Raw genomic sequence first — 14,944 nt, 5'->3', positions numbered from 1 at the left:
AAGCCTCGGTCTCGTGGAGGTTACAACAAAGCAAATTATTAGTGGAAATGGGTTTGAATCCCGTCCGGTCTATTTTGTTCAGATAAAGGGCCCGCATACACATTATTATATTTTGTTTTATCTTTTTTTTATAATCTGAAATTCCTATTCATTTTATGCATTAATTCAAAAACATTGCTGGGAAAAAAATACACTCATACACGAAGCTTAAAATACCTGTTTTGTAAATCTGGCATTTCTTTCTTCTTCTTTTTTACCATGCTAAATGACTTCTCTCTTGAAATTAGCAAACACCTTTTCGTACCATGTTTACTTTCTGTACGTATGCCTTTATGTAACTGCAGTATTATTTGGTCTTACTCTCCCCCATAAATAATGTTCAGCACCATCTGATTGATATAAGAGGGCATGGACATTAGTAACCCTGACATATGGTTAGCAGGGAAACCTAGAACAATTGAACCATGGTGTGTCCCAGTAAAGACAAAAAAAAAACTGATGCACTGAGTATTCCTGTGCATCCAACACATACACGCGCACACATGCACACGCGTGCACAGCAAGACGCTGATTTGACCCATATGCGCATGCAGGTAGCACATAAATAACTAAGATAAGATTTGTATTTCTTTCATTGCATTACCATCCGTGGGAAAGTGGTCTTAAATCAATCCTGCTGTAAAGGCAAGTGTGGAGGACATACTGGGGTCCACTAAATGCCGCCACCCACTCCTTTCCTTGCACACAAAGCCTGTGCGTAATTCCACAAAAAAAAGCCATCCATCTCTTCCCCTAGCAACTCTGTCCTACATCACACGGTCTGGTCCGCTCACAAACCTGCACGTCTACCAACACGACCAAAATACGTGTCTTTTTGTAAATGCGTTCACAATTCAAAAGATAAAAGCCAGGTGGAGAAGCTGCTTCGCCCTACTCACCGTTGGCGCATTACAGCCTCCACAAAAAAAGGAAATGGTCGCATCTTGTGTCGATGGATTCTTATTTATCTTATAAAAGATCCCTCCAGCGACAGCCAGGCTACAACTGGGAGCATAAACTGGTTCTAATCTGAGTGGCCAGTGTTTCTCGCCGCTTCCTGGCTGCATTTGATCCGAGGGAGAGTTAGAAGCCTTAAATGTGTTGTGAGGGCACCGAGCTGTCAGACCTTTTGGCGAGTAAGATTGATCGCGCACAGGCTTCCAGGACTCTTTGTTTGGTATATAAGCAACAAACCGAGAGAGGCCTACCACTTCTCTTCTTCCCCTCTCTTAGTCACCAAGCCATATATTTTTTAAATGAAAATACAACATGTACTGCTTGACGAAAAACATCCCAAATATGTCTCTCACCGATTATTCTGGAAGGGCTATGAAACAAAACACTGCAGGTTAGCGCCATTCAATAACAATAATATTTACATAATAACACTGCAAATGGGCTCATTGTAAATTGTCGATTCTAAACTTGATAGTCTTTGCTTTATTACAGTTTCATGTAGAATTGTTACTGGAAATACAGTGAGATGTGTTTCTCATCATTGTAGCTAATCCCATTAATGCCTCCCAGTAAACCCTAGATCTGTTGTTTGTCCACTATTAACAATGAATATGCATCCTAAACATTAGGACAATATTTCAAATAAGATTACAATTATTGCAGACTTTGGTTATCGAAAATAGTCACTGTTACCAATCCTAAAATACATACATCGGGATTGTTTAGCATGGTGTTCTTTGTTGTGCACGAACATGACTTCGTTATAAAATCAACCTTTGTGGAATGAACGAAACACGTATGTGCTTTAATATACAGGCCACATACATAGCCCATAAAACAATGTTCATGACTGCACATGCATACACTCATGCGTGTGGGTCTTTTTCTTTTTTTTTGTTCACAAGTTTCTGGACCTGAGCTTTAAATGTTAAACAGCTGTTATGGGATGAAATGGTCTGGACGTGTCATATCCGTCAGTATTAACTTAATGGATGGGCTTTTTATTGCTACACATGTCAATGGGTGCACTGCATATTTCATTATTATGCATCTTTAAAGAATGACATCTACTCTGGAGTCCAGTCACAAAACCGACTGGATTATTGGGGGTTGTCTCTGTCGACTTCAGTCTCAATATCAGTTTTTGGCTTATGTTATTTTTTCCACCTCTGAAGTCTGACTCTTGCCTGTATGAATAGCCACTGGCGTGAAATGTGTGTGTGTGTGTGTGTGTGTCTGTGTGCGTCTGTGTGTGTGTCTGTGTGTGTGGTGGGGGGCGTTCTCGACTGACATCCTCAAACAATACGAGAAAGAGGAGTGCACGAATCCGCGCACCCTATGCTGGTCTCCTTCCCTGTAATAGTGAGCGTCAGCCATTCTTAAAAAACACATTTTGTAGCTTAGTGGACTGGACTGGGAGGGCGAGAGGAGGATAAACTGAGCGGACAAAGATGTAAATAAAAAACAGTCGTCCCCCAGCTGATCGAGGCGTTCTTCATCAGCGTTTTTGGATCAATCAGGCAGACAGTGGCTCCTTTTGATTAAACCCCAAATTGTCATTGGGCAGAGGTAATCATGTGACAGGCAATTCGGTCCAATTTCAACCTTGTCTCCATGAATTCAATAGTTTAATAGTAGCTCGGTCCCCACACGGCCGTAATCAGTGATATAGAATAAAAACACCACCAGGATATTTTTTAATGACATTTTTTTTCTCGTCCTCACTGAGCCGCAACATTTCTAAAAATACGCGTGCAAACTTTCCTCGGCTCTCAGGGAGCGGAGATGAATTACGAATTCGAGCGAGAGAGCGGTTTTATCAATAGTCAGCCGTCGCTTGCTGAGTGCCTGACATCTTTCCCCCCTGTCGCTGATTCATTTCAAAGTTCATCAATCAAGAGCTCGACGCTTTCACGCCCGACACTGATTCCTCCTCCCTTTGAGCAGACCATTCCTAGCTTGAATCCGGGCAGCCATCCGCGGCACGGCCGGCCCAGACACAGCCCCGACGGATGCAGCTCGCTGCCCACCGCCTCCTTACCCCCGGAGTACCCCTGGATGCGGGAGAAGAAAGCCTCCAAGAGGAACCACCTGCCAACCTCTACCGCTATCACCATATCCAATGGACACGAGTGCTTTTCTCCAAAAGGTGGGTGATTTCAAAACACGGGCACTTTACTGCAAAAAAAAGTGTTTCCTATCTGTTGCTAAATGCGAGCTCGGTAACCTACGCAGGCCTTTTCCTAAAACTATAGAACAAATAGGCTAGATACGTTTTATTGTGATATATTATTGATTTGCTGTGAATGTGGATGAAGCAAGAAAAGAAGAGAGAAAAAAAACAGTTTGGGAAAAGTTTGGTGAGATGATTTATTCCCCTAGCCGTAGGAGAGTTTTGATGTGTGACAGTAATGAAGAGTGATGGAGTGCCGTTGCCGAGGAGGGCAGCTGGAGCATTCATTAGTATCCCACACCAGCGTGGACCTCACTGCTTTTAGTGCACCGTGTTTGCTTCACGCTCATACTAGACGTTATTTTGTGTGTAAAACAATCTGATGATATCTCTATGCCCTAATGATTTTAGGATAAATGGTGTACGAGCTTTACGCTTGGGTCACTAGCTCCAGCGGCCATTTTGCTGCAGCGGTTAGTGAGCCACTCTCTGGTGGTTTGTGATAGCCATAATGTTAGATTCGAGAGCAGCGGGGTTATGTAACTGTTGTGTGGTGCGTTTTTAATCCCGTGCTACCGTGATGTTTATTTCCCAGGCTCGCCTGAGATTGTGGAGAGCGGTGGGGGAGGAGGGGGCTCCCGCCGGCTGAGGACAGCGTACACCAACACACAGCTGCTGGAGCTGGAGAAGGAGTTCCACTTCAACAAGTATCTGTGCCGGCCGAGGAGAGTGGAAATAGCGGCCCTGCTGGACCTGACGGAGAGGCAGGTCAAAGTGTGGTTTCAAAACCGGCGCATGAAGCACAAGCGGCAGACCCAGAGCAAGGAGAACCACAACGGGGAAGGGAAAGGGCCGTGCGCCGAGGACGGCATCCACAGCGACGAGGACGACGAGGGGCCCCTGTACGAGCGGAGCGGGGCCCTGCTGGAGAGAGATACCTGCTCCTTTCAGAATAATTCTCTCGGCTCTTCACAGCAGCTCCACAATAGCGAGTCCATGAGCTTTGCTGCTGCGCCGCTGAACAGCAATGACAAAAATCTAAAACATTTCCCCAACCCGTCACCCACTGTTCCGGGATGCATGTCAACAATGGGCCCAGGCTCGGCATCTGGCCCGGACAATGGCGACAGTCCCCCGGCCCTGGATGTTTCTATACACGATTTTCAACCTTTCTCCTCGGATTCCTGCCTACAGCTCTCCGATGCAGCCTCGCCGAGCTTATCGGAGTCTCTGGACAGCCCCGTGGACATTTCTGCGGACAGCTTCTATTTTTTCTCGGAGTCCCTAACTACAATCGACTTGCAGCATCTGAACTATTAACTGAAATCAATCACAAATGCTTCCTTTGTTTCCTCCTTGGGACAATAAATATCAGGTTGCGATGCTATTAACTCATGCTGTTATTTGTATATTCGGCACATTTATTCTATTGATATTTGACTTGACGATTAATAAGGTAAGGATGAAATGAAATCACTGAAATAGCTCTACTCACACGTGGCTTGTAATTTAAATAACACATTTGTTCTCTCGGAATGGAAATTATGAGTGTTTGTGAATAATTACACAATATTAGGCCTATGGAACCTGGTCATTTTATTTTTGTATAGCTTCCAATGTCTTGGATATTTTTGTTAGAATACAATTAACTTGCTACAATCCCTTTCTTTTGTCGTTTCTTATTCAATTTACAAACTTAATATTTTAGCTTGAACTATTTGTGTATAAATTATGCAAAATAAAAAGTAGGGCATGAAAAGATATAGACGGTATGCAAATTCACCAACAGGTTGGTAATGAATACAAATATTCTAGCTCGCGTTGACACCTGATTGAAATTTGGTTTTAATGTCGAATTTAATGTCAACATAATTGGTTTTAAATAGTTCACTGAAACCTAAGAGGTCCGTCTTGTTATAAAAGGAATGCTAAGGCCGTTTTCATTTAAAACTTTGGTGATAAAACTTTTTTTTTTAATCCTAAAATTACCTTTAAATATCTGATAATTAGCAGTTTATCGATTGATGCATAATGAAGCATTAGTTTTGCTGAAATTACTTAATTTTCTTCCCCTTAGGTTTACACAGACATGTCAAGCTTCCTATACAGAAACCCTAATGCAGATTATTTTTATTTCCACCTTCAAACTTCATACTTTGGAGAGTAAAAGCAAACACGGATCGTAACATGACAGGGCTCTTAACATTGTGTGCATGTTGCAAGCGAATACCCGAGCCACGTTTGCCTTCAGGAGCTCATAAATCACTCCGTGGCATGAATGAGACGGACATTAAGGAGACCAATTGTGGCGTAATGTGCACAAATAAAACCTCACTTACATTTTCATACGGGACTCCCCAATTCATGTGCTAGAGAAGGGACTGAGTCCCCGCATGCGTTTGGCAATAATTCATTTTTATAGCTTCTTTAAAAACGGCTGTGGCTCGGGGACAGCGGCAGCATGCAGTAGCAGGCTGCCCGGGTTATGAGGCTGCACTCTTTCCCCCATAGCTCAAACTCAAAATAGACTACTTTTCCACTGTAAGATATTCATCAAAACACATTTACTAAATATAAACTTCGGAGTGAGGATCATTGAATATATCTGGCTTCTTTTATCATGAGAGGTTGTGCATTTTATAAGGGATTTTTTTTTTTTACAATACATTGTTTGGAGTTCTGTTGGAATGGGAAGCCTGGAGTTCAATATAGGGATGACATGAATGGTCTTGCTCTATCGTATTACACTCGAGCTGATTTATGGGAATCAGTTATTAGCTCATGCACAGCTTGACTTAATGGGTTTTACCACATGCACAGCGTTATGTGTAACATCAAAAACAACCACTGGTTGCGACGCCGGCCTGTACGGATCGATTCAGAAACTCATGTGCGATATTAACACACTGAGTGTTCAGCGGCGGTTTATCGAATAATCTGGAAGCCATAAGAAGCCAATCGACTGGTTTAACAGAAGCCTGGTAACTTGTGTGTGCGTGTGTGTGTGTGTGTGTGTGTGCGTGCGTGCGTGTGTGTGTGTGTGTGCGTGTGCTTAAGGAGGGGGGTAACGGGGTAAGAAGGGGGGTGGCAGATACTCTACACTCCTGCACTCCAGCAACCAGTGACTAACCACGGGGCCATAACCAAATCATTCCGAGACAGCGCGCCTTTTCTGCTCCCATGTGTTCACACAAAGAGCCAAGAGAGCTCCGAGGCCTGGCGAAGTTTCCACATGGCAGACAAGGCAGGCTCTCCTGAGCCCACTCACTACTGTTGTAGAGGCAGCTGGGAAGACAGAGAGGAGGGAGGAGGGGCTCATATTGACCCCACTGCGCTTCTTTTTTCCCCCACTGGTGGGAAGTTTGCATCACCTCTTCACTTTCTTCAATGTTCCACGAGTTTGAAGCAGCTGGAAATCGCTTTGTATGCATTTGAAAAGACGGCCATTTCTATTTAGGCTGCTGATATTTGATCTTATTCTAAATCTAATGCAGTGGAAGAAGTTTTCCGTTTCTAATAGTGATACTTTTACTTTTACTTAGGAAGCACAGCCCAGACTACCACTCCGATACAAGCAATACATTTTCAAATTGGGTACTTAGCTAGAAGTACATAACTATTAGCAGGTTATCGTTAGCATGAGCAGAATGCCCCCTGCCAATGTTGCCGAATCACATAGCCTATATATTATCAGGTTATTATAACTGATCACGTGTGAGCGCCATTTGAATACTGCAGCAGGTCGAGGTGCCTCTAGATGTATTGATTTGCTGTCCAGGACTATAATACTCAGTTCAGCCTAAAATGTTCTTCTGTCTGAACACACTGGAAAACATATTGGGTGTATAACCACAGACAACCGTTGGGGGCGCTCACCCCTCCGTGTGATCCCCCCCTCCTCCTTTCCTCCTTATTTCTCCCCTCCTCTTTCTTTCCCTTCCTCACTGAGAGGTTGTCTCTGCACTCTGCTATCGCTACACCGCAGCTCTCCCACGTACGCGCCCCCTCGTCTCTCTCTCTGTCTTTTCTTTTTTTTCCAGCGCAGCTTTTCGCCATTAATTCCAAGCAATAAAGCAACAGCTTTATTTGATGAACTTAACAGGATAATCAGCCCACAGTCGCACCTCGGGCTGTATGCGCGCATTAGCTCGACAACGGGCTTCACATTATCGGATCATTTGATCACTATACATGCATAATGAATACACGTGGGAGTGAAATGAGAGTATATAGCAGACCCCATGACCCCAGGAGAGGAAAAAATAATACTAAATCATCTTAATGTTTAATAGGTTTTCTTGTCGTTACATCACCTGTGACCTCCCAGCAAGTACTGAAAATCTGCCAAACATTTCTAATGCGACCTTGATGGGAAACAAAGTTATTAGACCGCTCTCTTTGACTAAACTCCAGTACTTTTTGCCTGTCAGGAGAGAAGCCTTCTCGCCTCTCCCTCACTGTCACACTGTGAACATATTTGCTGAGTAAATCCCTCATGGTGTTAAAGCGTGAAACACTTTGCATTGGAATGGGACACTGATGGCACACATAGCCTGTGGCAGTGGCACACACACACACACGCGCGCACACACACACACACACGCACACACACACACACGCGCGCGCACACACACACACACACACGCACACACACACGCACACACACGCACGCACACACACGCACGCACACACACACACACACACACACACACACACACACACTGAGCCATCCATCCATCCAGAGAATGACACCATTATACATATGACATCACGGTTGTTACGCGCGGGCGGATACAGAAACGCAATAAGGACACGAGCACAACCGCGTGCGCGCACCAACACACAGAGACAACTATTCTCCTCTCTATTCCAAAAATACCGTACCTGAGGTCAGACTGCCAGGTCGTCCTCGTGGAGGGGTTGCAAAGGGTGAAGCGTTAATCTTTCCCCGGACGGGAGAGCGTGCAGCGGGGGTTAGAAGAATGCGTGTTTGCCGTCCACCGTTCTTCATGCGACCCCGGAGCTGTCCACCGCCGTCTGCCTCCCAGCTCATTGTTTGCACGGCCAATACATTAGTGGCGACGCGCGTCACCTTGATCGACGAGCGCCTGGAATTTAAATAGACACTCAAACACCAATCTGTCACCGGCTAAGGGGATAAGGACAAGTACCTCACTGGCTGACCCGGGCCCACGTGACACCACCCGTTCATTGATATCGGCCCGTGCGCCCCCTCCCTCCTCTGATAAGGACACAGAAAAGGTAAAGGTTGGCACGGTCACTTGGAGTAAGAAGAGAGAGAGAGAGGAATAGATCAGAGGGTGTCTGTAGAGCGGACAGTCCCTCGGTCCCAGTAGAACAATGCTACAATGAGCAGCTTCTTAGACTACTCGGTGATGAGCGGTGAAGGTGGCTCATGCTCTGTGAGGGCTTTCCACTCGGACCACGGGATTACAACTTTCCAGTCCTGTGCAGTCACTGTCAACAATTGCGGGACTGATGATCGCTTTATGGGGAGCAGGGCTTCCCCTGACGGCATCCCTCATCAGCCGGGGTCATACCAGTCTAATGGGAACTCTCTGGGTCTCGGCTATGGGGCCCATCCGGCCTGCAGCTCCAGCTATGGACCCCAAAGTTTCTGTGCTACGTATAACCATTACGCTCTCAACCAGGAAGTAGACTCCACGGCGGGATTCCCCCAGTGCAGCCCACTGATGTACTCGGGTAACATCTCCTCCTCCATGGTCGCTCAGCATCGCCAAGGTTACAGTGCCGCCCCCTTGGGTCAACTGCAGTATGCCCACGCTGCCTACGGCGGCGGGCACGAGCAAGCAGCCCCTTTTCCTGGGTGCTCAAACTCACTGTCACCACTGCAGGCAGCTCACCTGGACGCTTGCTGTTCACCTCTGTCTGAGGGCGCATCTTCTGCACAGACCTTCGACTGGATGAAAGTCAAGAGGAACCCTCCAAAAACAGGTGCGTGCCATCGTGTGCAGTGGCACAAATGTGTTCGTCTAAAACACTGGCTTACAAGTGATCCAAACTCTTAAAATGTAAGTGACGTCAGAACATGTTGGTAGATATTTGGAAAACAAGCACATTTAAAGCCAAGTTGTGGAGTTACAGTTGGATACTTTGACACTTGTTGCCTGATTGTGCCTCGATTATAATGCATCATGCCATCTTGTGGGAAAAGACAGGTATGGAAATACTTCTAAGTGGACAATAAAGTTTCACAGATGCTTTAGTGGTATGTCCGTTTGAACATATGTGTACACATTACAGCATATTCTAATGACTCGAGTCATGCATGTTGTGAACAGAGAACACAGAGTTACTTTTTTGTCTCCACGTTCACGATGATTTGTTTCTTTGTCTGCAGGCAGGTCTGGGGAGTACGGTTATGGGGGTCAGCCGAACACGGTGCGAACCAACTTCACCACCAAGCAGCTGACGGAGCTGGAAAAGGAGTTCCACTTCAACAAGTACCTGACCCGCGCGCGGCGCGTTGAGATCGCAGCTGCGCTGCAGCTGAATGAGACTCAAGTGAAAATCTGGTTCCAGAACCGGAGGATGAAGCAGAAGAAGAGAGAGAAAGAAGGGCTGCTGCCGGCGAAAGCGCCATCCTCAGACCCGGGAGAGAGCAGTCAAGAGAAAATGGAGGATGGAGCATCAGAGAAGTCTATCTCAGCCCCCTCTACTCCGTCCCCAACATCCTCCACGGTGTCTGATCCTTACTCTTCCAACTAAGAACTAACTGGCCCCTTTCCTCTTCGGGTCATGGCGGCCTGTATATACCAAAGCTCATATCCAGTATCAAAGCCAGAGTCCTGGTTGATGGATGACAAATGTGGATATTTACGATGAATTAATGCACTATGTGAAACTTTGGACAATACATAACCATTTATGTGTTATACATTTGTTTTATATTGTGTTTTGTTTACGGAAGAATGGTGACATTACTGTCCAAACAAATGTATGGCGATGGTTTAAATGTGTCCACTGACATTTGACGTTAAATACGCGTTGCACCACCACTATGATGGTGCCAAAGATATCCTGCTCCTTCCTAACACCTGCTCATGAACAGTGCGGCTGAATGTGCCAGTGTTAAGTCACAAAGCTGCACACACAAACAAATACCTCAAATGTCCCAAAGGTGTGGGGGATTCCACTGGATGTGCTCAAGTAGGCATCACACAATCAAAGAGATGACCTATAGTTTGTTAATCGTAATAGAGCACTGTAGTATCTCCTTAATCACTATCACCTCTGTGTTTAGTGCCTGTGTGTTTGTGTGTCGCGGCTGTTTGAATGTCTATTTTGTGAGATTCGCATGATGCGTAATGCTTTCATGTATTATTAGCGGGGCGCTGAGTTTTATCAGTTGGGGAACTGGTCATGTAAGGCCATGTGTGTTCCAGGCTTTTATCTGTTGTATATTTATTCCAGTGGAGCACATACAATATGTTCTGTCCAGAGAGACGTTTACGGGTCAATTATGTGTATTAAAGTGCGTTTACCTTGAAACAACTATTCATCTGTGTCATTGCTGATGGGAGACACAATTAGAGAGGCATTTCTAAATATTTCAAAGCAAGTCTTCTGTCTAAATATATACGCAAATAAGACCTTTATTCTAGCTCTATATGCGGACATGAACAGAAATCACTGTCCATCTTCCCCTCGTTTGAGAAGCTGCATGTGTCTCTTTTGGCACCACAGATTCTCTCAATGTATGCGTCCGTGCGCGCTCCCGTCCCTAGGGTAACGAGTTATTGGCATAATAAAGGCATGTTTATCCACGCAGGAGATGAGAGAGCGGATGTCAGCGCCATTTGTGATGACAACGTTATCGAGCTCTTGGCTTATTGAGGGGACAAAAAAGAAACTCTATCGATTAAAACATCGAGGTTAGGCTATTGACAAGGATGGGGCCCCACTGGCCCTGTCAGCGCTAACTCCTCCGTTCCCCAAGTCACGCGGAGGTGTCATCTTCCCCACCTGATGACAAGTGAACAGTGAAAACTTGCAGCACTCCATGTCGCAGTCAGCAACATAGATTTGCTTATTCAATTATTTCAGGTTCCGTTACGCCTGACTTGTTAATCTGCTCTTTCAAGAGTTTGAATGAAAAACAACCACTACTTTTACTAATATTCATTGGTAAAAATAAAATAAAACACGTGTGTCTAAACTGCCTTGTACTCAAAACGTTTATTTTAGCTTTATTTGTTATATACGTTTTCAAGATATCCTCTGTCCAGTTTCCAAAAGAAATGTTTCCTGATTCTTTCTTTCTCCGTTTTAATTCCTTATATTCCATCATACCATAAAAAGTAACAACAACAACAACAAAAACGCCCAAAGAGCACCTGATGTAACTTGTATTGCTCTTTTCGAGCTGTGGAGACGTGCTCAGTCTGTAGCGCATGCTGAAACAGCAAACATAAATGATGTGGCCAACCTCTGTTTTAATAATCTCACATTGTTTTCTTTTTATATGTGTTGTTAATGGGTTGTGTCAGGTGCTACAAACAGGACAGGGTTGCTCTGTACGAAACCAGGGACAAAGTTAGTTTGGTAACTTCAGACTTAAATAATTATTTTTTTAAATATGATCAAATGAATAATTGTAAATTTTAAGGGCTAATGGGAAAGTATTTGTTGTTGCACCATATATATATATATATATATATATATATATATATATATATATATATATATATATATATATATATATATATATATATTATTCTTGTTAAATCATTCAACATATCTTAAAATTAGCATAGATATTTTGAGAAGTTTAGAATTATAGGTCAATGAAACCACACGGATTAGATAATTCTTTTTATTTTGAAATGTTATTGTTACACTTTTTAATAAACCAGAGGAATACACATTGCAATGCTGATATTAGACTGATTTAAAAGTCTCTCAGTTTTTAACAATTTAACCACTTATTATAGAAAAGCCAGGACTTTTAAAATGTCGTTAGTTCTCAACAAAACTCCTCCAAAAACTATTTGGAAAGACTATTTTAATGTTTTAAATGTCCACCTATCTCCATATTTATGTATGACAACGACTTTATTTATTTAATGTTTTACTCTTTCATTTTAATCAGCAGCCACACCTATTTCACTTTTTAACAGTGATTCCTCTAAATCTAAACATGGTTGCAATTACAAATATCTCTTTATTCTGTGTGTACCCGTTTGTGTGTGCAGGGGTCATTTAAATTTAAACAAAAGAGAAGTTGAAGTAGAGAGTAACATGATAAAGAACGGTTCATTCTCGCATATTTTAAATAGTAATTTTCTAATTTGTGTTCATTTTCATATAAGAATAAATAACCAAATTAAAGCACGTAATTCTGGGGACCCAAAATCTCCCCAAAAGACCTTTGGTTGTTCCCGGATCGCAATTTCGGTTCTCCCTCCAGGACCCGGTGCACGATGCAGGATCCCCACAGAGTGGATTCGAAACGCAGCTGACCCTCAAAAGAAACGGGGTCAGTCCCCGGTCACACTTTGAGTTTGTTGTCGCAGCACCACCCACCTAAACAACAGTTTACAGACCACACTAGGCAAACAACGCAGTCACAGTCCAGCTCAGATGGCGTGTTTGACCAACACACCCTCAGACTCGCTGCTGAATGCAAGAAATGACCTCAGAAAAGAAGATCTATCCGGACGTGTTACGTGGACCGACTGCCAGAATCTCGCCCTGCGCAGCTGATGGTTCCCATTAGAGCCCTCGGATGAACACAGGGATGGTGACAGATGTTTGACGAAAACCATTAAGGGTGTGTGAAGGAGGAATGGACGTTTAACACTTTGGACTTAAGCAAAAGACGCCGAAACTATTCAGAGATTTCTGTTGCGCGTCCTTGATTGACCTAAAACATGCGCACGCCTTGAGCCAAGGAAATGATTGGGATACATATAACATATAGGAAATAATACTTTTTGACTTTGGTGAAATAAGTAAGCCCTTCAAATAATTATAGCAACGAGAATAAAGTGATGTCCATTTGACATGGAGTCAAACAGTGAATCTCTATTTAAAATACATACATCTAAATATGAATTTGCATATTTCCCTGAAGATCTGGGGAAATACGCAACTATTCTGAAACCGTGTGATGTTAAAATATGCAAAGCAATTGAAGATGTTATCTCAAACATGAATATATATTGTATATACAACAAATATAATTTTGGATAACCCAACAAGAGAAAAAGCCGTCGCAAAGCCTAATTTAGAAACCTTGTTTCTTTAAAATATTAACTTGTAAATATGAAAATGATGTTCTGGAGAAATAAATATTGTTCCTAAGTATATTTTACAACTCATTTATTACATATATTTGAGTAAATGTGACGTGAAATAAATATTTAGAAGAGTTGTTTTCATTGTTGCAGGAATTTCAGTAATTACAAAGAAATGCAATTCCCCAAATATATTTAGACATACGTTTTTATACTCGCTTCTTCTATTCATTGTATTTTTTTTATGGGCTAACTTACTACTAAATAATGTATCATACAAATAATATTGTAATTGTTATTTGCCACTATTTTGAAGGATGTCAGAAAGCATTTCACCTCAACTCTTTGGGCTTAGAACCTGCAGGTGAAGAAGAAACCTTTCAAAGTGTGCTGAAAATTGGTTGAAGATTAAGTTTCCTATGTGGGGCTGAATGAGAAACATTTGATTTGATGTTTTCCATAAGACTGAATTGAAGCAGTTGAAGAACAAGAAGCTTGTGATTGGTTCTTTTTCTCCAGCAGTATCGGTGGACACAGAAAGATAATTTGTGAGACAGGAAAAGGAAGCAGAAGTACCTGACAGTGCACAGATATTCATCGCAGAAACACTTTCACACATATAGTCACAAGATATCTGAGGTTGTTAAGTGAATACAGGTGCTGAGAGATGTTAAGGTCAGGGATGAGTTTGCACTTGCACACACACACACACACACACACACACACACACACACACACACAGAGGAAGACACACAGAGGAAGACACACACAGAGGAAGAGAAGAATAAAAAAGATTTCATCCCTGGATTGTCAAACTTCTGCCTAACCTTGTTGATTACATTTATTTATTTTTCGTATAGAGGCTTAATTGTGTGTGTGTGCGTCTGTGTGCATGTCTGTGTGTGTGTGTGTGTGTGTGTGTGTGTGTAAAAGATCAGAGACAATTCACAAGATGAAAGAAAATCAAAATATTTAGACGCAAACAAAAATGCATTTAAAAGGCAAAGGGAAATTCAGAAGATGTTGTCATTGTAAACGGTATAAATATATATTTGACATTACCTTTAAATCTTTTGAGGTTCAGCCTCATTTCTCTATTGCAATAGATACATCCTAGTGTCCTAAAGTATTATATAAATGAAGGTACAGTGATATAAATAAAACATGTTAGTGTGTTCTGGAGGCCTCTGATCAGATTGTGCTTTTAGACGTGGATCTTAGTTGTGGTTTGCTTATAGTCAGCTATATTCTCGGCCCACAGCTGGGCAAGGTAAAAACTAAAATCAGAAATTGAGACAGACACTTTCCTTGTCTATTGAAAGTGCTGGAAGCCCAGAGAGACAGAGGTGGACAGACAGAAGTCACTCATCAGGGTAGTCGGGGTATTGGCACATCTGCACTCATTGACCACTCCCTTGTTGTGATTGGCAGCCAAAATGAATTCCTCCATCGACAGATGTGAGTCTCCAGGTGCCGATAAAGGGACAGAGCCGAT

The 14,944-nt window shown here is 43.0% G+C and overlaps 2 protein-coding genes across 3 annotated transcripts; both read left to right on the top strand.

Annotated features, from left to right (window-relative positions):
* Positions 1-528: 528 nt before the first annotated feature.
* LOC117738936 (homeobox protein Hox-A2a) lies at positions 529-4,788 on the top strand. Of its 2 annotated transcripts, XM_034545123.1 has the most exons (3): positions 534-2,565; positions 2,944-3,145; positions 3,765-4,788. In XM_034545123.1, the coding sequence occupies exons 2-3, from the start codon at positions 3,055-3,057 to the stop codon at positions 4,487-4,489; spliced, it is 816 nt and encodes a 271-aa protein (XP_034401014.1). In that variant the 5' UTR covers positions 534-2,565; positions 2,944-3,054; the 3' UTR covers positions 4,490-4,788. The 2 variants fall into 2 exon arrangements, with proteins under 2 accessions (XP_034401013.1, XP_034401014.1); XM_034545122.1 differs by having other exon boundaries at positions 529-3,145.
* Positions 4,789-8,532: 3,744 nt separating this feature from the next.
* hoxa1a (homeobox A1a) lies at positions 8,533-9,919 on the top strand. The gene is made up of 2 exons (XM_034545142.1): positions 8,533-9,145; positions 9,552-9,919. The coding sequence occupies exons 1-2, from the start codon at positions 8,539-8,541 to the stop codon at positions 9,917-9,919; spliced, it is 975 nt and encodes a 324-aa protein (XP_034401033.1). The 5' UTR covers positions 8,533-8,538.
* Positions 9,920-14,944: the final 5,025 nt, after the last annotated feature.

Source organism: Cyclopterus lumpus, chromosome 11 (assembly GCF_009769545.1).
Source record: "Cyclopterus lumpus isolate fCycLum1 chromosome 11, fCycLum1.pri, whole genome shotgun sequence".
Lineage (NCBI taxonomy): Eukaryota > Metazoa > Chordata > Actinopteri > Perciformes > Cyclopteridae > Cyclopterus > Cyclopterus lumpus.
This window is presented reverse-complemented; position numbering and strand designations above follow the sequence as displayed.